The sequence below is a fragment of the Bos indicus genome, chromosome X (assembly GCF_029378745.1).
Source record: "Bos indicus isolate NIAB-ARS_2022 breed Sahiwal x Tharparkar chromosome X, NIAB-ARS_B.indTharparkar_mat_pri_1.0, whole genome shotgun sequence".
NCBI lineage: Eukaryota > Metazoa > Chordata > Mammalia > Artiodactyla > Bovidae > Bos > Bos indicus.
The window spans coordinates 76,758,810-76,784,257 of NC_091789.1; the positions used below are offsets into that span (position 1 = coordinate 76,758,810).

Consider the following 25,448-nt stretch of genomic DNA (forward strand, 5'->3'; position numbering starts at 1 on the left):
CATCTTGTGGGCTCATCCGGGATTCTTCAGGACAAGGTAAGGATGCTTGGAACTCTAATTCTTTGTTCTGCTTGCGAACACATTTTCTGCTGTACTTTAATAACTCTGTGGTGTGCTTGCATGAATGAATGAAATGCCCTGCACGAAGCAAGTGAGGAACCCTGCTCTGTAGTTCCGCGGTGACCTCATACAGCTTATGGAAGAAACCTGTCAGGGGTTTATACCGGCCTGTCAATGTCAAGAGACACATTAAGTCTCCTTTGGGGACCGACCAGAAATGGGCAAAGCATGTGGACCAAACTCTCCTTTCTCAGTCAAACTTTTCAGTTTCTTTTACCATTTCATAACTCCTTGGGAAATAGAAGTACTAACCTTATCTGTCAGATTAGTAGACTTGCAAGGGACTTGTGATTTATGCTGTTACTGTGTACTATGACTTAGGTCCCAAATTTGGATTGGTAATCAGGAAGCGCTTAGCCTCACTAGGCATAGAAAGTTTGGAAGACAGATTGAGCTCTAGCTCCAAGAGCATCTCTGAGGTTAAAGGTTACTCAGATTGGAACTACAATGATTTTTTCCCCCCTTTGGTAACACTGGCTCTTAGTGGACCAGAGGAGACTCTTATACTGGTGTGGTGATGCTTGGAAGGAACATCTCGGTTTTATGTTCATATTGATCTTATTGTGGTCAGGCATATACTTAGGGTTGTGCATTCAGGTGATGAAAATGTTTCCCCCAGCAGTCTTGTCTTGGGAGGCATTCCGGAAAGTTACTCTGATTGCACCCAGGGTGGCATCAGAGGCAAGCAAGGTTTTAATGGTGAGGAGCTGGACGTCAGTCAGGGATGCCATCAGGTCTACCCCTGGTGCATCCCCACCCCCTCTCAGTGGTAGTACCAGGAGGGACATGTATGTCGCCTGCGTCGGTAAGGGACAGACTAAGTCCGACCAGGAAAGAAAAGCTTTGGTGTAAAGTCTGTCTACACCCCCATCTAGAGCAGGGAGTGACACCTTCAGTAGAAAGAGGGCGCTGGTCACTTTTTTTCTCTCTTACAGATGGGAGCTAACAACTCCAGCCTCACTCCTTTGAACTGTATCCTGAAAAACTGGGATAGATTTGATCTCCAGAGCTTAAAGAAGACACGCTTGGTCTTCCTATGTGATACTACACTGCCGCGGGTGGCCGGTTGGTGGGTCTCTTAAGTATAACTGTTTTACAATTAGACTGGTTCTGTAGAAAACAAGGGAAATGGGTAGAAGTAGCATATGTGTTGTCCTTTTTCTCTCTGCGAAGTGTGCCAGACTTATGTCCTAAGGATATAGATTTGGGTGTGACTCCTTCAGCTCCCTCCTGTCCTCCTACTTTGCTAGATGAGATGAAGGACAGGAGACAGATAAAGAAAAGCAGGTTTCTCCAATCTATCCCTGGGGTCATATGCGCAGAGCAGCCAGAGAGACTGAGGAACAGCCACACAAGCTGTTGCCTCTTCATGAAGCACCCACAAGGAGAAATAATCAGTCTATGAGAATTAATAAGCCTTTTTCTTATCAAGAAATACAAAGAATCAAGGAGGATCTGAGAGACTATTTAGAGGACCAAGAAAAATATATTAGAGCTTATATTTAGAGCTCTAAATATTAGAGCTGGGTCCTCACCTCTAAAGGTGTTACTTTGCTTTATGACCTTACTTGGAAAGATGTGATCTATATCTTGGGACAAACACTGACTCCCAACTCAAAGACTCAAGTTCTGGGAAAAGTAGTTGCTTATGGAGATAAATGGCTTGGTAATGAATCAGTAGGGAAGAGGGAGGATAAGATAGCCACCCTCCCCACTGGGAATCAGGCAGTCCCAACTACAGAACCAAACTGGGACTACAGCACAGCTAAAGGAAGATGGGATCAGAGTCATTGTGCAGATGTATTCTTGAAGGACTCAGGCAAGTGTGTGCTAAGTCTTTAAACTATGGCAAATTGGCAGACATAGAACAGGAGGAGAAGGAAGTTCCTGATAAATTCCTAGATAGACTGAGAGAAGCCCTTCGCTGATTCACTGAGATTGATCCTGAAAGTGAAGAGGGAAAAGTGATCTTAAAGGTTAGATTTCTCACTCAGTTGGCTCCAGATATCCACCATAAGCTATTAAAATGGGCGTATGGACCAAATCAGTCTTTAGATAATCTGTTACAACTGGCTCAGACAGTCTATTGTGGTAGGGAATATGAGGAAAAGAAAGAAAGGCAGAAAAAGACAAAGGAACAGGCGGAAGCCCTTGCAAAGGCTATGAAAACCGTTCTTAAACAGCCTGAGAAAAATGCCCAGAGGGACTCAGGTGAAAAGGGATGGGCTTGCTATTACTGTGGAAAGGAGGGTCACCTCAAGTGAGATTGTCCTCAGGCATCCAAGCTTCCCCGGCTCCATGTCTGGTCTCCAAGGGACCACACTGGAGGAGACTGACCCCAGAGGCATAGGTTTCAGGGGTCGGACTCTCAAGACAATCAGGACTGAAGGTGCCTGGGCTTCCTAACACAAGCTCCCATCCCAATTACACCTGAGGAACCCTGCATATTAATAACTGTAGGGGGCCAATCTGTCGATTTCCTTTTAGACACTGGGGCAGCTTACTCCATCCTTACTGAAGCCCCTGGCCCACTTTCTTTCGGATCTGCTTATGTAATGGGACTGTCTGGACAAGCCAAGAGTTATTATTTCCGTTCTTCTGTAAGTTGTGACTTACTCTGTGCTATTTTAACATGAGTGTTTGATCGTGTCAGAGTCTTGTCACCCCTTTTGGGGAGAGATATACTGAGTAAGGTCCATGCCTCTGTTTTCATGAATATGGAGCCTTCCCTTTCTCTCTCTTTAATTGAACAAAATGTAAATCCTAGAGTGTGGGCTGATAGAAAAACTGTGGGTTGAGCAGAAAATGCTATTCCTGTAGTTGCCACACTCAAAGACACACACTTATTTCCACATAAGAAGCAGTATCCACTGAAACCTGAGGTTAAGGAAGGGTTAAAACCCAACATCGAAAATTTAAAGGAGCAGGGACTATTAATTCCCTATAACAGTCCATATAACACTTCTATTTTGGATATAAAAAATAATCAAATGTTAAATGGAGACTGGTCCAAGATTTACAAATAATAAATGAGGCTGTAGCTCCTTTACACCCTATGGTGCCTAATCCTTACACTCTATTGTCTGAAGTTCCTGAATGAGCCAAATATTTCTCAATAATTGATTTAAAAGATGCCTTCTATTCAGTGCCTTTGGTGGATGAAAGTCAGTTTCTATTTGCCTTTGAGGACCCTACACAGCCAGCTTCTCAGTAAACCTGGACACTTTTGCCCCAGGGATTTCGTGACAGTCCTCACTTATTTGGATAAAGTTTGTCATGGGATCTACAAAATTTCATAGCTCCAAAGCAGTGGTGTTACAATATGTAGATGATATTTTGCTCTGTGCTGAGACAGAGGAAGCTTGTTCATGAGCCTCAGAAGACTTCTTAAATTTTCTGGCAGGCTGCAGTTACAAGGCATCAAGAGAAAAGGCTCAGCTTTGTCAACAATCTGTTAGATATCTGGGCCTAATCATATCAGAAGGGAGTAGGGCCCCAGGCCCCAGAGAATTAAACCTATACTAAATCATCCCCTACCTATGACTTTAAGACAACTGAGAGGATTTTGGGGAATCATAGGTTACTGTTGCATTTGGATTCCGGGTTATGTGGAACTTGCCTGGCCTTTATATAAACTTATAGTTGAAACTTAGCAGGCCCAAACCGACAAACTGGTTTGGCCTCCAGATACTCAAAAGGATTTTAAGGTTCTTCAGACTGCTCCGCTGCGAGCTTCTGCTCTGAGCTGTCCACAGGGTCAGAATTTAATTTGTCACTGAAAGAAAAGGTGTGGCCTTGGGAGTTTTGACACAGCCCCGAGAGCCTCACCAGCAACCTATTGCTTATCTAAGCAGAGAATTGGATGCAATTTCACTTGGGTGGCCCCATTGTCTAAGAGTAATTGGGGAAGCAGTTTTATTAGCACCTGAAGCTTTAAAAATAATTAATGGATGAAACCTTACTGTACTGACTTCTCATGATGTGAGTGGAATCTTAAATTCTAAGGTTAATATTTGGATGACAGACAGTAGGCTTCTTAAATATCAGTCATTGTTGTTAGAAGGACGAGTAACTAAGCTTAAACTTTGTGGGAATTTAAATCCTGCCACTTTCCTTTCTGAGAAGGAAAATGAAACACCTGATCACGATTGTTCCCAATTCCTAACTTTAAACCATGCAGCTCGGGAAGATCTAATGGATACCCCATTAGACAATCCTGACATGAAAATATTTACAGATGACAGTTCTTTTGTTTGGGATGGAAAGCGTAAAGCAGGTTACATCGTGGTGACTGCTGAGCAGGTTTAAGAAGCAAAATCTCTCCCCAGGGAACCAGTGCTCAGTTAGCAGAGCTTGTGTCTCTGACCCAAGCTCTAGAGTTAAGCAAAGGGCAGTGGGTAAATATCTACACTGATTCTAAGTATGCTTATTTGACTTTACATGTTCATGCTGCAATATGGAAAGAAAGACAGTTTAAAACAACAACAGGAGAACCTATTAAACATTTCAGAGAGATCGAGAGACTTTTAACTGCTATATATTGTCCTAAAGAAATAGCTGTTATGCATTGCAAAGGACACAACTGAGATGGGAGTAAAGTAGCCAAAGGTAATCAGCTGGTTGACTGTCAAGCCAGAAAAGCAGCACTTTTCAAAACCCCTTCACTACAGACACCTTTGATCTGGACAGGTCCTGTGGAACAGGAAAAACCACAATATACTGACGGAGAATCAGAAAGATATGAGAAAAGAGGAGCAACGATGACTGATAAAGGATGGTTACAGTCCAAGGATGGATGATTAATAATTCCTGAAAATGCTCAATGGAAAATTCTTAAGGGTTTACACCAGAGTTTTCATTTGGGTGCAGTGAGTACTTACCAGATGGCTTCTCATTTGTTTGAAGGTAAAAATATAATAATACTTTAAAGAACATTATCAAAAAGTGTGAGGTTTGTCAGAAAAATAACCCAAGGACTGAAAAGCTAGCAAAATCTGGATTACAACAAAGTGGAAAATATCCTGAAGAGGACTGTGAAATTGATTTTACTCATATGCCAAAACCTAATGGATATTCTTGCTTACAAGTTTGGGTGGATACTTTTACTGGATGGATTGAGGCTTTTTCCCTGTAGTAGTGAACAGGCTAAGGAGGTTATAAAGATTTTAATCCATGAAGTTATCCCCAGGTTTGAGCTGCCACAGAGCCTTCAGAATGACAAAAGCTCTGCCTTTAAAGCTGGTCTAACTCAGGGGGTGTCTAAAGCTCTAGGAATAAAATATCACTTACCGTGTTCCTGGAGACCCCAATCCTCAAAAAAGATTGAAAAAGCTAATGACATTATCAAAAGACATCTGCACAAATTAATTAAATAGATGCAAGACATTTGGATTAAAGTCCTACCCATAGCTTTAATGAGGGCTCGAACTGTCCCCCTTTGAATGTATTTATGGAAGGCCATTCTTATGCATAAACATGGTTATAGACCCTGAAGCCTTGGAATTAACTAGTTATGTCACTCAGCTCTCAGCTTTACAACAGGCATTAACAGAACTCTGGGAGATGACTCCTGACCCAGCCTCTGAGTCACGCAAGCCTCTATTTGAGCAAGGAACCGAGTTCCTCATAAAATCATTGGGGTCTGGGGGCCTGTCGTTTGAGCCCCTCTGGGAAGGCCCTTAGCAGGTTATTCTTTCTTCTCCCACAGCTGTCAAAGTGCCAGGAATTGATTCTTGGGTACATCACACTCGAGTTAAGAGGTGGCACCCTGACCAGAACTAAGTAACTTCATTTTATGTCTTTACTTTCTGTGCTCTGACTTTGTACTTTTCAGATGGGCCTGATAATCTATGTGAGCCTACTTCTGCTGACTCCAAAAATCCTGAGTCTGCCATTTGATCCTTAAGAAAATGCCTTCTTGTCCTGGGCTCACTCCTACACTGCATTCCACAATCGGTCTAACTGCTGGGTCTGTGGAGCACTCCCCTCTTCATCAGTGGAAGGCTTCCTGTGGTGGACATCTCCACTTCAAGGAAAAGACTTTCTCCAAGTCTGCAAATATCTTCGACAACAATCACATGTGATGCCTTTTCTTAAACTGATGACATCTAACAACCTTAAGATGGACTGATGTAACTATGGACATAATGTGACTTTTCATTTTGATTTTAACTTGGTTTAATGACTATTTTGCCTTACATCTGTAACTGTATAATGGAGTTTTCTAACCGTCTAAAAACTTTTAAGTTACAAATGGTTGTCCAAGCTCCTATGAGTGCCACACCCTCCTCCAACTATTACTTGGGGCCCCTGGATGAGAGACCCTCAATATGAGGGTTAGGAGAATATGTTGCCTCACCAATTTAGGGACAATGCCCCTTATCAGCTCAGAAGCAGTTATGGAATGAGAATGACCCCCCTTTCCCTTGGCAACATAATTCTCCTAAAAGAGAAGGGAGTATGAGAGAGTTATTTCTTAGGTAGGTTGATAAGAAGTCTAGGGGTCCCCAAGGAGAGAGGGGTCTGGACTTCTCAACGAAGAAGAAAGGACAAACTTTTTTTTTTTCCCCTCTACATTCCTTAGGACTGTATAACAATAATGTATCCTGCTTGAGGACAGTCTCTGGAAAACAACCTTCTGGCTAATCCTGTTATCTTAAAATGTAAATTATGGGAGTAGAGAGTATATAATTCCATTGCTAACACTAGCAAGGGGTACTCTTTCTGCCCCCTTCTGATGCCTATGTCAGCTTTCTCTATCTCATTTATACTTTAATAAAACTTTCTTCCACAAAAGCTCTGAGCGATCAAGCCTCGTTTCTGGCCCTGGATTGAATTCCTCTCCTCCGGAAACCAAGAATACCAGCGTCTCTGCGTGGTTCAATAATAGCCTTCCGGGGGGGGGGGGGGGAGGGGGGGGTTGGATACAGAAATCCAAGAGCTGAATAATTACTGAAGAGAAAATTTCAATACCAAGCTTCATATATCAATTTCATTCAAGCAAAAAAAAAAAAAAAAAATCGTGAACTTGAACCCAATTCATTTCAAATTACATAATCAGAGGAACAAGAGGAAAAATAATGAAGAAAGCCTATGAGACTTTCAGAAACCATCAAGTAAATCAATATATGCACAATAGGAGTACCAGAAGTAAATAAGAAAAGGGATAAAAGCTTAATAAAATAAGCTATTGTAAGATAAAATAATGGCTGAAATATATAAATATTGAGAGATAATGGACATTCATATTCAGATGAACCCCCAAATATGTTAAACCTGAAAAGGTCTATATAAGAAACATTATTATTAAATTGTCAAAGACAAAGAGAGAATTTTTAAAATAACATGAGAAAAATGACACATCACAAATTTAGGAAAGCCACTAATAGTATATATACATTTTTCTCTGCAAAAATCTTGCAGGCCAGGAGAAAGTGGAATAATAAATCAAAGTATTGAAAGGAAAATAACCACAAAATACATATACTGTAAATGACAAAACTGTTCTTCAAAAAGAGGAGAGATAAATATCTTTCTAAAATAAACAAAAATTGGAGTTTGTCACCATCAGACCTGGTCTATAAGAAGTGCTAATGGGAGTCCTTCAAATGGAAATGAATGGTTCTTCAAACTGAAATGAGTACTTCAAAATGAAATGAACATCTGTAGTCAAATATTGACTCCTAGTAGTGCTCCACGGTATGTCAGAATTGACGACAGGATTCTGCTGTCAGTCAGGGAGTGAAGGTAGGACTTCAGCACTGAGTGAGTTAGCTGGATGAGTTGCCTGATCAGACGTGGGCACTGGAAGAAATTTTCATATTTAGCAAAATGAAAGGATATAAAGGTATAAATATACCATTGTAACAAAAATAATATAATACCTAGGAATAAGCCTATCTAAGGAGACAAAAGAGTTGCATATAGAAAACTATAAGATATTAATCAAAGAAATCAAAGACAACAAAACAGATGGAGGGATATTTCATGGTCCTGGGTTGGAAGGATCCATACTGTGAAAATGACTATACTACCAAATAAAATCTACAGATTCAATGCAATCCCTATCAAATTACCAATGGCATTTTTCACAGAACTAGAACAAAACAATTTCACAATTTGAATGGAAACACAAAAGACCTCGAATATCTTGAGAAAGAGGAATGGAGCTGGAGGAATCAACTTAGTTGATTTCAGACTATACTACAAAGAAACAGTCATCAAGACAGTATGGTACTGGCACAAAAACATAAGTATAGATCAATGGATCAAGATAGAAAACCCAGAGATAAATCCACACACCTATGGGAACTTTATCTTTGACAAAGGAGGCAATAATATACAAAGATAATGTGCCCGTAGGTGTATGGGTTTGTCTCTGTGTTTTCCATCTTGTTCCATTGGTCTATAATTCTGTTTTTGTGCCAGTGTCTTGATGACTGTAGCACTGTAGTGTTGTATGAAATCAGGTAAGTAATGGCAAACCACTCCAGTATTCTTTCCTGGAGAATTCCATGGATAGAGGAGCCTGGTGGACTACAGTTTGTGTGATCGCAAAGAGTCAGACACAAATGATCAACTAACACTTCTTTGCTTTCAATAAGTGGTGCTGGGAGAACCAGATAACTATGTGTAAACGACTGAAATTAGAACATTTTCTTACACCATACACAAGGATAAACTCAAAATGGATTAAATAACTAAATGTAAGACCAGAAACTATAAAACCCTTAGAAGAAAATATAGGCAGAACACTGTATGACATAAAGCATAGCAAGATCTTTTATGACACACCTCCTAGATAAATGGAAATAAAAACAAAAATAAACAAGTGGGACCTAATTAAATTTAAAAACTTTTGCACAGCAAAAGAAACTATAAACAAGGTGAAATGACAACCCTCAGAATGGGGGAAAATAATAGCAAATGAAACAACTGATGAAAGATTAATTTACAAAATACACACACAGCTCATACAACTGAATATGAGAAAAACAAACAACCCAATCAAGAAGTGGGCAAAAGACCTAAACAGATTTCTCCAAAAAAGACACACAGATGGCTAATAAACACATGAAGAGATGCTCAATATCACTCATTATTAGAGAAATGCAAATCAAAATTACAATGAGGTAACAGTTCACACTGGTCTGAATGGCCATCCTCAAAAAAATCCACAAACAACAAGTGCTGGAGTCAGTGTGGAGAAAAGGGAACCTTCTTGCACTGCTGATGGGACTGTAAGTTGATACAGCCACTATGGAAGAAGTATGGAGTTTCCTTAAAAAAACTGGCAATTAAATAGAAAATGTTACAGGACTTTCCTATGAGTAACAAGTTTGAGTGACTGAAACACTGATTTGTCATTTTATTTACCCTGCTAACATTTCTGTGACATATATGGGGGGAAAGTTCATTTGAAATTATAAAACAAAGTGTATATAGATTTATTCCGTTTCTGTGATGAATAAAGTAGTATATACCGAATAACAATCTTACCATTCTCCTGATCCTATAAAGGTTTGTAGCCAGTAGATCTTGAATATTGTCCATAATGTCTTGATCCTGAGGTGCTGGGGATGGGACTGACTTGGCTGTTCCATGACGGCGGCTGAAAAAAGATACCTGGATTCATTATAGGCAATCACCATATAAATACATTTTCATAAATGCATTCATAAAAGCTAAAATACCAATACATGCATTACAAAGATGGTCTGAAAGACTAATTGAGGCTGGGATGGAGAGGGAGACTCACTGAAAAGAAGAAATCTGAACTTTAAGGGTAGCAAATTCAGACATTCAGGGACTTTCTACTTCTAAGTCAGTTTATCTCAATATCAGGCTAAAAATATTTCAAAGGACAGTTCTGTTTGTGAGTACTAAAATTTTTATAATCCATACCCATGTTCACTCTATACACAACCAAACAAGTATGTATAAATTGCTGACAGTGATTCTTCAAAATGACTTTAATAAAGTGCTTATTCACTCATTATTCAAGGAAAACTGCAGATCAATTTAATTATGATAACTGAGGCTAGCCATTAGAATTATGCCGTTTCACAGTAGCATTTCAAATGGCTTTGAGGCTTTTTTTTAATTTCCATTTTAAGTAGTTCAGTAGCATTAAATATATTCACAGCTCTTACAACAATCACCACCATTTATCATTTGAACTTTTTCATCTTTCCCAGCTGACAGTCTGTACCCATTAAACAATAACTCCTGATTCCCACCTTTCTCTAGCTCTTGGAACCACCATTCTACTTTCTGTCTATGAATTTGCCTATTTTAGGTACCCATGATGGTGTAGAGGGATGTGCGCTCATCTTCTGTGAGAACTCCAGAATCACTACTGAATAATTATGGACAGGAGATTGTTGGACCACACCAAAAAAAGATACCCCATGTCCAAGAGCAAAGGAGAAGCCCCAACAAGACTGTAGAAGGGACAAAATTGCATTTAGAATAGAACCCCATATTTGCCAGAAACACTTGGAGGGCACAAACAAAACCTTGTGCACATCAGGAACTGTAGACCCCATAGAGACTGAGCCAGACCTGCCTTTGAGTGTGTCAGTGTCTCCTGCAGGGACATGGATCAGCAGTGGCCTGTCACAAGGGTGGAATCTCTGGCTGCAGCAGGCCTGGGAGGCATAGCATATGGAATAAGTCCTCTGGAGAAGGTCGCCATTAGCCTCACCATAGAACCATTGAGCAGATGGCCCACAAACTGGAAAACAATTATATCAAAGAAGCTCTCTCACTGTTATAAAAGTACTAGGACACACAACAGATTTCCCAACCTGGGGATCTGACAAAGGGATGAGAAGTCACAGGGAATTTGTCTTTGAAGGCCAGTGGGATTTGATACAGAACTTCTACAGCACTGGGGAAACAGACTCTTGGAGGACACAAACAAAACCTTGTTCACACCAGGGCCCAGGAGAAAGAAGCAGTGACCTCAGAGATTGAGTGTGGCTTGCCTATGAGTGTGCAGGAGTCTCCAGTGGTGGCATGGGTCAACAGAGGCCTGCCATGGGGTCAGGGGCACTGAATATAACAATGATGGCATAAGTTCTTTGAAGGATATCGCTATTACCCCTACCACAGTTTTGCCTCAGGCCAAACAATAGGAGGGAACACAGCCCTGTCCATCAACAGAAAATTGAATTAAAGATTTACTGAGCATGGTCTCGCCCATCAGAACAAGACCCAGATTTCCCCACATCAGTCCATCCCATCTGGAAGCTTCTACAAGCCTCTTATTCTTATCCATTCAGAGGACAGATAGAATGAAAATCACAATCACAAAAAAATAACCAAACTGATCACATGGATCACAGCCTTGTCTAACTCAATGAAATATGAGCCATATCGTGTAGAGCCACCCAAGACAGACAGGTCATGGTGGAGAATTCTTACAAAATGTGGTCCACTGGAGAAGGGAATGGCAAAGCACTTCGATATTCTTACCTTGGGAACCCCATGAACAGTATGAAAAGCCAAAAATATATGACACTAAAAGATGAACTCCCCAAGTGGGTAGGTGGCCAATTTACTACTGGAAAGCTATGGTTTGTCAAGTAGTCATGTATGGATGTGAGAGCTGGACTATAAAAAAAAGCTGAGTACTGAAAAATTGATGCTTTTGGACTGTGGTGTTGGAGAAGACTCTTGAGAGTCCCTTGGACTACAAGGAGATCAAACCAGTCAATCCTAAAGGAAATCAATCCTGAATATTCATTGGAAGCACTGATGCTGAGGCTGAAACTTCAGTACTTTGGATATCTGATGTGAAGAACTGACTCACTGGAAAAGATCCTGATACTGGGAAAGATTGAAGGGGGAGTGAAGGGGACAACAGAGGATGAAATGGGTGGATGGTATGACCGACTCGATGGACATGATTTTGAGCAAGCTCTGGGAGTTGGTAATGGACAAGGAAGCCTGACATGCTGCAGTCCATGGGGTTGCAAAGAGTGAGACACGACTGAATGAATGAACTGAACTGAAGAGTGGAGAAATAACTCCAGGAAGAATGAAAACATGGGACCAAAGCAAAAACCATCCCAGTTGTGAAGGTGACTGGTGATGGAAGTAAAGTTCTATGATGTAAAGAACAATATCGCATAGGAACCTGCAATGTTAGGTCATGAATAAAGATAAATTGGAAGTGGTCAAACAGGAGATGGCAAGACTGAACACTGATATTTTAGGAATCAGTGAATTACAGTGGACCAGAATGGGCAAATTTAATTCAGATGACCATTATATATACTATTGTGGGCAAGAATCCCTTAGAGGAAATGGAGTAGCCTTCATAGTCAACAAAAGATTCTGAGATGCAGTACTTGGTTGCAATCTCAAGAATGACAGAATGATCCCTGTTCATTTCCAGGCAAACCATTCAATATCACCATAATCCAAGACTATGCCCCAAACACTAATGTTAAAAAAGCTAACAGCCCTATGATGACCTACAAGACCTTCTAGAACCAACACCAAAAAAGGTGTCCTTTTCATCATAGTGGACTGGAATGCAAAAGTAGGATGTCAAGAGATACCTGGAGTAACAGGAAAGTTTGGCCTGGAATACAAAATGAAACAGGTCAAAGGCTAAAAGGATTTTGCCAAGAGAACACACTGGTCATAGAAAATACTCTCTTCCAACAACACAAGAGAAAACTTGGACATCACCAAATGGTTAATGCTGAAATCCTATTGATTATATTCTAACCTCAGATATGCAGATGACACCAACCTTATAGCAGAAATGAAGAAATATTAAGAACAGATGGCAAGAATACACAGAACTACACAAAAAAGTTCTTAATGACACAGATAACCACGATGGTGAAATCACTCACCTAGAGCCAGACATCCTGGAGCACAAAGTCAAGTGGGCCTCAGGAAGTGTCACTACGAACAAAGCTAGTGGAGGTGATGGAATTCCAGTTGAGCTATTTCAAATCCTAAAAGATGATGCTTTTAAACTGCTGCACTCAATATGCCAGCACATTTGGAAAACTCAGCAGTGGCCATAGGACTGGAAAAGGTCAGTTTTCACTTCAATCCCAAAGAAAGGCAATGTCAAAGTTTGTTCAAGCTACCACACAATTGTGCTCATCTCACACTCTAGCAAAATAATACTCAAAATTCTCCAAGCTAGTCTTCAACAGTACATGAACCAAAAACTTCCAGATGTTCAAGCTGGATTTAAGAAAGGCAGAGGAACCAGAGATCAAGTTGTCAACATCCAATGGATCATAGAAAAAGCAAGATAATTCCATAAAAACATCTATTTCTGCTTTATTTGACTATGCCAAATCCTTTCATTGTACTGATAAAAACAAACTGTGGAAAATTCTTAAATAGATGGGAATAGCAGACCACCTTACCTGCCTCATGAGAAATCTATATGGAGGTCAAGGATCAACTTTTATAACCGGACATGGGACAACAGACTGGTTCCAAATTGGGAAAGGAGTACATGAAGGCTCTATTGTCACCTTGCTTATTTAACTTACATGAAGAATATATCGTGTGAAATGCCAGGCTTGGATGAAGCACAAGCTGGAATCAAGATCACTGGGAGGAATATAAATAGCCTCAGATATGCAAATGACACCATTCTTAAGCCAGAAAGTGAAGAGGAACTTAAGAGACTCTTGAAGAAGGTGAAAGAGGAGAGTGAAAATGCTGGCATAAAACTTAACATTCAAAAAACTAAACTTATGGCATCCAGTCCCATCACTTCCTGGCAAATAGATGGGGAAACAATGGAAACAGTGACAGACTTTATTTTCTTGGGCTCCATAATTACTGCAGATTGTGACTGCAGTCACGAAACTAAAAAAGATTGCTGCTTGGAAGAAAATCTATGACAAACTTAGAGTATTAAAAAGCAGAGATGTTACCTTGCTGACAAAGGTTTGTCTAGTCAAAGCTGTTTTTTTTTCCAGTAGTCATGTATGGATGTGAGAGTTGGAACATATAGAGAGCTGAGCACTGAAGAATTGATGCTTTTGAACTGTGGTGTTGGAGAAGACTCTTGAGAGTCCCTTGGTCTGCAAGGATATCCAACTAGAAAATCCTAAAGGAAATCAGTCCTGAATATTCATTGGAAGGACTGAATGCTGAAGCTAAAGCTCCAATACTTTGGCCACCTGATGGGAAGAACTGACTTATTGGAAAAGACTCTGGTGCTGGGAAAGACTGAAGGCAGAAGGGGAAGGGATGGACAGAGGATGAGATGGTTGGATGGTGTCACTGACTCGATGCATATGAGTTTGAGTAAGCTCTGGGAATTGGTGATGGACAGGGAAGCCTGGCGTGCTGCAGTCCATGGGGTCACAGTGTCAGACACGACTGAGTGACTGAATTCAACTGAACTGAGCTGAAAATGGAGAAGCTCTTCATGTCAGCAAACCAAGACTGGGAGCTGACTGTGGCTCAGATCATTAACTATTGCCAAATTCAGACTGAAATTGTAGGAAGTAAGGAAAACCACTAGATCATTCAGGTAGGACCTAAATCAAATCCCTTATGATTATACAGTGGAAGTGACAAATAGATTCAAGAGATTAGATCTGATAGACAGAGTACCTGAAGAATTATGGACAGAGGTTAATGACATTGTACAGGAGGCAGTGATCAAAACCTTCCCCAAGACAAAGAAATGCAAAAAGACAAAATGGGTGTCTGAGGAGGCAAGCCCTACAAATAGCTGAGAAAAGAAGAGAAGCTAAAGGCAAAGGAGAAAAGAAAATATATACCCATCTGAATGCAGAGTTCCAAAGAATAGCAAGGAGAGATAAGAAAGCCTTCCTTAAGTGATCAATGTAAAGCAATAGAGGAAAACGATAGAATGGGTAAAACAGAGTTCTTTTTAAGAAAATTAGAGATACCAAGGTAATATTTCATGCAAAGATGGGCTCGATAAAGGACAGAAATGGTATGGACCTAACAGAAGCAGAAGATATTAAGAAGAGATGGTGAGAATATACAGAAGAACTATACAAAAAAGATCTGAATGACACAGATAACCATGATGGTGTGATCACTCACCTAGAGTCAGACATCCTGGAGTGCAAAGTCAAATGGCCCTTAGGACGTATTACTATGAACAAAACTAGTGAAGGTGATGGAATTATAGTTGAGCTAGTTCAAATACTAAAAGATGTGTGTGTGTGTGTGTGTATAATATATTTACCACAATTTGTGTATTCATTCATCAACGGCCACTTAGGTCACTTCCACATTCTGCCTATTGTAAGTAATGCTGTTATGAACAAAGGTGTACAAATATCTGTTCAAGTCTCTGCTTTCACTTCTTTTGGGTAAATACCCAGAAGTGGAATTGCTAGATCATATGGTAATTCTATGTTTAAATTTCTTGAAAGAATCACTGTATCATCTTCCACAGAGGCTGCACCCATTTATATCCCCAACAGGGTGCCAATCCCAGGACAATCTGGCCAACACATGTTGTTTTCTGTCCAATACTTGATATTTTCTGTTTTTTTTTTTTTTTTTTTTTAACAGCCATTCTAATGGGTATGAAGTGGCTTGAAATTTTAAAGTATGCTACCATCTAACAGTAACTGAGTTGACTTCTCCTATATAAACAAACATAATATTTTTATAACAATTATGCAATTGAAGCTTTAGTCTCCATTCAAATTCTGAAATATATTTATTAAAGACTTATAAATTACTAGTTTGCATACTTCTTATCCTAATATTAATGCCAGATTTATATTTCTATTTCAAAGGGAAATGTCAGTATTTCTGAGGTCATTTCAGACAATGATGTGAGTCTATTTGTGAGATTTACATAAAGTAGAATTCACACTTAGAGTCCTAAATTAATCAGAATTGCTATGTATACTATTCAAATACATCAAATTTATGTTTAGCTCTTAATTGTATTTTGGTTATTTGTACCTGGCTTAAAAGAAAAATGTTAATATTCCTAAATACGTCCAAAGCCTGATCTATTCAAGAGTTTATGGCATAAAAATTATTATCCATCTACCTTTCCCTCCCTGTAGCCAGCCACCTCTACTTAATATAGAAGATTCAGCTGAGACAATATCAGTAATACTTTATAGCAGAAAATACTTCAGTAGGTCATCTGGTGCTGTTCACTTCAAAAAGTCAAGTCATAAAGTCAACAATAAAAAAAATTGTTATATTCTAATTAATAATCTCTTAACACAAAAATTATTTTGTACTATATTTTGATATCCTATTCCAGTGTTTATTTGCTAACTTATTGTTGAGAAAAACATTGCTTAACTTTGGTCAACTGCTTGGAACCAAGAGGACTCCCATTCTTACACTGTGGAGTTTGGGATCTTTTTTTTTCCCTTAAGTTCTGTTTTGCTTTTGATTTTGTCTATTTCCTTTCCTCAATGGATTTAAGGTTTTTTTTCCCTAAAATTAATGTATGCATAACCAAAAATATACAACAATATAAAGAATAACACAAAAATTAAACAATTTCATTACTTAGGGAAAACTACAATTAACTCTTGGTGTACACATTTTTAGACTATTTATGCACACATACAGATACAGGTATATAAATTATATTTTCTATAAAAGTAATCATGCTACACTTTTATTTCTCAGTATTCTAATTCTAATCAATATTATGTCCTGGATATAGTTCCATGTCAGTACATACCATGTATATCTAAGGGCTATAATAGTGTTCTAGCCAATTACTATTAAACAATGGCTAAATATTGAGGCCTCAACTTCTGAATGTAAAATAGAGAAGTGAGCTATCCACTGATGAAATACATTCCTGTCAAATCTGCACTTGCTGATTATGAATGATGGGCCTTAGGGTAAGGTAGTTAATCCTTTTGTCTTAGACTAAATATACAACTACAGTTGCCTCATACCTGTTAAAACAAATTATTCTTGAAGGATCTTAAAGATCTATAAAAAATTAATAAAAGAACCTCCTCCATCCTCAAAATTTCATGATGCAGGAAAACATCAATTCCTATTCAAACACCAAATACAGTTAATAATTATTCATAGTAACATAGTTTTCTTTCCTTATTTCTTTTCCTATGTTTTATTTTCCCTTTTCAAGATCTATCTATTCTCTCCTAACAATTGCCTAAAGACCTACAGCAAATAAATCTCCAAATTATATTTTTCTCTATTTATTCTCTTCAGCAAAGTAAAAAAGAAAAATTAAATACCTTTTAACACTCAGTTCAGTCCTTAATCAACAAAAGCTAATGGTAAATTTTACCCAACATGAGTCTTTAAATGAAATAAAAATGCAAACATGTATTTCTTAAAGATAGACAACATTTCTAAACTCTTAGAAGCTGAAGTTTCATAGACAATTTATTCCATTAAGCTTTATTCACCACTGTTTGCTAAACAATGCAGCCTATGCTACTCAAACATCCTCAGTTTCATCTAAGTTCTTCTTCATATTTCCCAGGAAGTGATGCAAGGAAAGAAGATTGTACTTTAAAAGGATAGAACTTTAAATAATTCTGTAATTTTTGTGTGATATTTCACTAAACTAATGAAAACACAGACACCACATGCATAAATACAGGCATGCACTGCACACATGCATAAACACATGCATGCACTGCACACATGAACACACTTACAGCAAAGATGTACTAGATGGTGTGTGTACTAACTGGCCTGCTTCTGCTAGCTCAATGGCATGTTTTCTTTCAAGCTTTTCATAAAGAAGCACAATGCTTGATCTGGCCTGATCATATTCTCTGAGCAAAATCTTCTGCAGATACTTGCTGTTCAAATACTCCAATCTGTCCAAGAATTAAATAAAATAAAAATTCCAGGAAATTAGTGCCTTTTTTTTTTTCAGGAATTTTTATACTATAGTTAGAAGGTCCCAGAACTGGTTGACCCCCCTGCCTATTTCATATGTAACTTGTTTAAATGGAAAAACCATTCTATGATGTAAAGAGAAGACCAAAAAAAAAAAAAAAAAAACTTATAAGAAATTCTAATTTCAAATGTCTTTATTAGTAAATTGCAGCTTTAGATTTATCCCACTAACATCAATCAAGCCAAGGGAAATATAGACTTATGATGAAAAAATATTTACACCAAAGACAGAAGTATTGGCAACATAGGGTCTATATTTCAGAGAAGGCGGCTGAAATACAGTTTATTTCAATGAATGGGAAAAGGAATTGAACACCAGAGTTAAATATTTGCTTAAGGAACCTGAATTTAAACTCACAAAATGAAAAATAAACCATGTTAGACTACAGTTTCACAACACCTGAGTGAAAATACCAGCTAAATATAGATTTATAGGCAATAAGTTCATATTAAAAAAAAAAATTCACTGCAATCTTGAATACTTTTCTGAGGTCTACTTTTTTAATTTTATTTTTTAATTTTTTATTATTATTATTATTTTCTACTTCTTTTTTAAAATGTTTACATACGTTAAAGTCACTTTCTGATGCTCCAGGAATTTAAAGCCACCTTGACTCTAGGCTCAAGCCATCAACACGAAATTTGCTCAGGGAGACAGTAGATGGCAATATCAGAAAAACAAAACTTTAGAATGTTAAATAGCAATTTTTGCCAATGAAAAAATTGGACCCAGAAATTTATGGTGCATGGTAGAGATTCTACTTTAGAGGAGGAGGATATTTATGTACAACAGGTGAAAGCAAAGGGAGAAGGAAAGGAGATGACCCCAATTATAAAGTCTTCGAAGTGTGTGTGTAGCTCTTCTGCCAACAAAAGTCACTGTATAAAACCACACGGAACATAATTAAACAGAGAGCCAGGTAATTAGCTCTAACTGTTTATTGTAAAAAAAAAAAAATGTTCTAGGCTGTTTGAATTATTAGAAAGGGCAAGACAGTAAGTGTAGGGGCTTCCCTGGTGGCTCATATGGTAAAGAATCTACCTCCAGTGCGGGAGATCCAGATTTGATCCCTGGGTCAGGAAGATCCCCTGGAAAAGGGAACAGCAATCCACTTCAGTATTCTTGCCTGGAGAATTCCCATGAACAGAGGAGCCTGGTGGGCTACAGTCCATGGGGTCGCAAGGAGACAGACATGACTGAGGGACTAACACACACAAACAAGTCCCAGTCATGGTTTATCATGGTTTACATCCTTTCTCTATGATCAAAAACATTCATCCAAATCAAACATGGAAAAAATGATTTTTGTTAGATCCGTTGCATTTATAAGAAGGGTAAATTAATATTTCCTTATCAGTTTAAAATGACTTTCTTTGAGGATGAACACTAGCAAAATTTCTCTTGGTTCTCTGATCTTAACTTCACTATAGAAACCATCTCTCCTGTAATGTGGCATAAAAGGATATCGACAAAGTATTGACCCTACTGCTTGTGTCAAGTGTTGGCTGCTAAAACTGTATTTCGTTTTTTAACACAGCTCCTGCAAGAAATCTAAGCTGAATCAGCAAATTTTAATATGTGTTGCTACCAGGGTATTACGAATAGGTCTTAATTTAGAATAGTTTAAACATTTGGATTTAAAATCTCAGACTAGATTTAATATCAGCATTAAAAGTATCCCTTTTATAATTCACTCAGTCATTCACTTCTTTATTTTAAAATATTTATCTGGTACCTATTATGCAGTGTTTCCCAGGTGGCACTAGAAGTAAAGAACCTGCCTGCCAATGCAGGAAACATAAGAGATATGGGTTTGACCCCATGGGTCAGGAAGATACCCTGGCGGAGGGCACAACAGCCCACTCCAGTATTCTTTCCTGAAGAATCCCATGGACAGAGGAGCCTGGCGGGCTACAGTCCATAGGGTCGCAAAGAGTTGGACAGGACTGAAGCGACTTAACATGCACACATGCACACCTATTATGTAGAAGGAACTTTTTTAAGTGCTGCAGTTACAGAACTTAACAATGCAAACAAGGTCTCTGTCCTGTTGCCACTTATATTTTAGTTTGAGAGAAACATATAAGAATGATATATTTTATATGAATTATATTTTTAAGATTAAAATAAAATATTTAATAAAGGAAAAAACATTAAAATATCAGATAATTATGATATAATAGAGAATGAATATTAAGGGAATAACTCTTTGAGGAAATGAAATTTTAGCCAAGGCTTAAATGACAGGAAGTTACTAGGCATGCAAAGATCAAGTAGAAGAGAATTTCAGGCAACAGGAACATTACACAAAGGCTTTAAGGTAACAATATACTGAACTTACTGTGTTAGTAAAGACATGACTACAGTATGATATATGGCAGAGAGAATAGAATGAGATGTGGAAGGAAGCTAACAGTAGTTATAATTGTAAACTGAGGTAAAAAATTTGGATAAGTTTCAAGTGACAAGATATTAGAGACTTTATTTAGGATAGTAACATGATTTGATGTAAAATCACTTTCTCTGGAACTGTGCATAATACCCCCCCACCCCAGGAAGGTCTAAGAATTTTATGGCACACTATTTAGTTTTAGGGTCTGAACTTAGGGTTGGTCATATCCTTCATGATAAGAAAAAGAAAGATCTTTGTTTCTTTAGCTGTCATCATTTTTTAAACATGTGAATGAGTAAATCTCAACTATTCCCAACAGAAACATACAGAAAGATATACAGGTTCATTTGCATTTTTCTTTGCATGTATACAAGCATACTTTTGGCAAATCCTCACTTGTCTTTCCAGTAATATTGTCCCCAGTGTCCTGATATATCTTCTACGCCAGCCAGCAAATGATCAAAGAACTGAAATAAAACAAAATATATGTCTAAATATATAGTATACATGAGGAACTTGGTTAGTTAATGCTAAATAAAAGGATCTCTCAAAACCATCTTCAAAATTGTTGATTTCATCCGAGTTGCTTGATTTTTTAATCCTAAACTCTTTTCAGGGTAAGCATAAAAAGGAGCATCTATATTTATAAATAAGAATGCTTGCAATAATTCTAGCATAAGCATTAGAGACATTCCATTTAAAATTGAAAATGCACATATTAATCAGTATTATATGATAAATTCATTAAATTACCAAAGTCTAGGTCTGGTAAAGTGAAAGAAATAAAAGATGTAAAAGGCATATTTCTTGCTTCTGAAGGATATAGAGCAAAACTGGAGAGGAAAGATAAAAGCACATGCATGATAATTCAGTTTAAACTTGGTATGTGTATATGTATAAATGCAGCAAGAAAAGGAATATTTAGGAAAGAAATAGAAAAAGATGAATTTAGAGAAGACTTATATGAAAATGTGCAGTGTGAGCTTGCCCTAGAAGACATGGGGTTACATATGGAAAAAGTAAATCATTCTTTGTAATGGGAATATCATGAGTAACATATATGGGAGAAAATAAGGAACTTTATAAGAGATTTATGAAAAAAGAAGGTTGGATAGATGTAGATCAAGGGTGGGGAAAGAAAGTAGTTAACAAAGGACTTTAAGTGCTAAGATTAAAAGTTTAGTTTGACATAACTTCACAAAAAATAAACTGAATATATTTATGAAGAAATAATAAACCCAACTTGAGTGATATTCTATTGATACAAAATATCTTCACGAACTTTTCAAAAATGCCAGTGTCATGAAAAGTAACAAAAAGTTGAAAAACAGTGTTAGATTAAAGGTAACTGAAAGGATATGACAACTAAATGCAATGCGTTATCCTAGATGAGGAGAAAAATACTATAAAATATTGGGACATTTGGAAAAATTGTGAATATGGAATTAAATTAGGTAACGCTATTGCTAAACTTTCTGAATTTGATAAACAGTTGTGATTTTGTACTAGAATGTCCTTTTATTTAAAAATGTTAATACATGCTAAAACATTTAGAAGTGAATAATCAGGACTTCTGCAACCTAATTTCAAATCATTCAGCAAATGACAGTAATAATAGGTACCAATATAAATAGAGAGTGGTAAAACAAATGTGGCAAATGCAACAGAGTCAAGGTAAAGGGTAAATACATATTCATTGAACAGTGTTTGAAATCTGTACACTTGACATCTTTAAAATAAAAAGTTGAAAAAGGAAATAAAATTTGCCTTGGTCCTATAAATTGGCTATATTATGTTTTATCAATATAACATATATTACACAGTCATTAAAACTCATCCATATGGTAAGAATAACACAGGAAAAATATGATTTTCCCTAAAAAAACCTAAAACGTCTTTCAATTATAATAAAATTATCAACAAATGCTTATTTTACAACTTGGGCAATTACCTATTAAAATTTGAAAGAAGAATGCAATCAGTTGAGCTATTCATGCCTATCGGTACACTTTCTTAGGCACATGCATGCATGCTAAGTCGCTTCAGTCGTGTCCAACTCTTTGCAACACTATGGACCATAGTTCATCAGGCTCCTCTGTCAATTGGAATCTCCAGGCAAGAATACTGTAGTGGCCTGTCATTCCCTTCTTCAGAGGATCTTCCCACCCCAGGGATTGAACCTATGTCTCTTTTGACTCCTGCATTGGCAGGTGGTTTATTTACAACTAGGGCCACTGGGAAGTCCTCTTAGGCACATAATTATTGATAAAACAAGTATTTTACATATACAAAGTTATTATATGTGCAGAAAATGTATCCCAGAAAATTACAGTCTGTGCCATACTGAAGTTAAAGGTAAGGTAGACAAACTAGCCCTTCCCTTTGACTAAAGTTCCCAAAATTTTTCCATATTAATAAAAATAAGAATATTTTGATAGCATTCTTAACATTCTCTATATTTCAATATTCCTATTGCTACATTCTATAAAATCCCACCAAAGATAAGCAAAAAAAACAAATTCTATTTCTATAAGAAGACAAAACCAAGTGATAGAGTTCACATCTTTAAATTTCTCTGATCGTCTCCTTACTTCTAATGTAGAAATTAAGCATTTATGTCTAAATTCTGGGTAATTTTGAAACTGTATGTCAAAGAGTATATTTTTCAATCTGAATATGGAAATTTTTAACTTTCTCAATCTTTGGTGGTATATAAAAAACTCCACCAAAGGCCAAAATACCCCAAGAAAAATTTCCCAACTACATAAGGATTACACAGGTCAGTTTGTAAACAATTGCTTTATAATATCAAACAAAAAATCAACTCAGCTCCTGGATAATTTAGTCTAATATTAAGAATTAATATGTCAAACAAACTCAAAACACTTAAAATTATAATTTACAGTAAAAAAATATTCATAATTCATAGGTTATTCAACCTGGATAGGCATTCACAGATCATGTAAACAGCCATTCAAATTTACTGATTAGGAAACTAAGTGTACAAAATGTTAAAATACTTTGCTAAGATAATGTGGGAAGCTGGACAGTAACAGAGTGAAAGGTTGCTGCAGCAATCTTTGTGTTACATCAGGTTTCGTGACCTCCAGAGGAGAGGATTTCTATCAGGGGTCAGATGAGGCTTGAGTACTTGGAGCCATTTGTGCAGCAAAGTTTTATTAAAGCATAACCGAGATGGGGAAAGCTTCTGACATAGAGACCAGAAAGGAACAGAACAGTTCAGTTTCTCAGTCATGTCCAACTCTTTTGGACCCCATGAATTCAGCATGCCAGGCCTCCCTGTCCATCACCAACCCCCAGAGTTCATTGAAACTCATATCCATCGAGTCGATGATGCCATCCAGCCATCTCTTCCTCTGTCGTCCCCTTCTCCTCCTGCCCCCAATCCCTCCCAGCATCAGAGTCTTTTCCAGTGAGTCAACTCTTTGCATGAGGTGGCCAAAGTATTGGAGTTTCAGCTTCAGCATAAGTCCTTCCAAAGAACACCCAGGACTGATATCCTTTAGAATGGGCTGGTTGGATCTCCTTGCAGTCCAAGGGACTCTCAAGAGACTTCTCCAACACCACAGTTCAAAAGCATCAATTCTTCGGTGCTCAACTTTCTTCACAGTACAGCTCTCACATCCATACATAACTACTGGAAAAACCATGGCCTTGACTAGATGGACCTTTGTTGGTAAAGTAATGTCTCGGTTTTGAATATGCTATTTAGGTTGGTCATAAATTTTCTTCAAAGGAGTAAACGTCTTTTAATTTCATGGCTGCAGTCACCATCTGCAGTGATTTTGGAGCCCAAAAAAATAAGGTCAGACACTGTTTCCACTGTTTCCCCATCTATTTCCCATGAAGTGATGAGACCAGATGCCATGATCTTTGTTTTCTGAATGTTGAGCTTTAAGCCAACTTTTTCACGCTCCTCTTTCACTTTCATCAAGAGGCTTTTTAGTTCCTCTTCACTTTCTGCCATAAGGGTGGTGTCATTTGCATATCTGAGGTTATTGAGATTTCTCCCGGCAATCTCGATTCCAGCTTGTGCTTCTTCCAGCCCAGCGTTTCTCATGATGTACTCTGCATATGAGTTAAATAAGCAGGGTGACAATATACAGCCTTGAGAGTCTGTTGTTCCATGTCCAGTTCTAACTGTTTCTTCCTGACCTGCATACAGGTTTCTCAAGAGGCAGGTCAGGTGGTCTGGTATTCCCATCTCTTTCAGAATTTTCCACAGTTTATTGTGATCCACACAGTCAAAGGCTTTGGCATAGTCAAAAAGCAGAAATAGATGTTTTTCTGGAACTCTCTTGCTTTTTCCATGATCCAGAAGATGTTGGCAATTTGATCTCTGGTTCCTCTGCTTTTTCTAAAACCAGCTTGAACATCTGGAAGTTCAGGGTTCACATATTGCTGAAGTCTGGCTTGGAGAATTTTGAGCATTACTTTACTAGTGTGTGAGATGAGTGCAATTGTGCGGTAGTTTGAGCATTATTTGGCATTGCCTTTCTTTGAGATTGGAATGAAAACTGACCTTTTCCAGCCCTGTGGCCACAACTGAGTTTTCCAAATTTGCTGGCATATTGAGTGCAGCACTTTCACAGCATCATCTTTCAGGATTTGAAATACCTCAACTGGAATTCCATCACTTCCACTGGCTTTGTTCATAGTGATGCTTTCTAAGGCCCACCTGACTTCACCTTCCAGGATGTGTGGCTCTAGGTGAGTATGAGTGATCACACCATCATGATTATCTGAGTCATGAAGATCTTTTTTGTACAGTACTTCTGTGTATTCTTGCCACCTCTTCTTAATATCTTCTCCTTATGTTAGGTACATAGCATTTCTGTCCTTTATCGATCCTATCTTTGCATGAAATGTTCCCTTGGTATCTCTAATTTTCTTGAAGAGATCTCTAGTCTTTCCTGTTCTGTTGTTTTCCTCTATTTGCATTAATCGCTGAGGAAGGCTTTCTTATCTCTCCTTGCTATTCTTTGGAACTCTGCATTCAGTTGCTTATAT

At 37.9% G+C, this 25,448-nt stretch overlaps 1 protein-coding gene across 3 annotated transcripts in view; it reads right to left on the reverse strand.

Annotated features, from left to right (window-relative positions):
- Positions 1 to 7,123: 7,123 nt before the first annotated feature.
- Positions 7,124 to 25,448, reverse strand: part of LOC139181710 (sodium/hydrogen exchanger 2-like) — an 82,801-nt gene continuing 64,476 nt past the window's right edge. For all 3 annotated transcript variants that reach the window (XM_070785351.1, XM_070785348.1, XM_070785349.1), the window contains exons 8-10: positions 20,814 to 20,884; positions 9,619 to 9,730; positions 7,124 to 7,923 (exon numbers count right to left, since the gene is read on the reverse strand). In XM_070785351.1, coding sequence (XP_070641452.1) covers positions 7,789 to 7,923; positions 9,619 to 9,730; positions 20,814 to 20,884 — 318 coding nt within the window. In that variant the 3' untranslated portion in view covers positions 7,124 to 7,788. The remainder of the gene's footprint in view (positions 7,924 to 9,618; positions 9,731 to 20,813; positions 20,885 to 25,448) is intronic.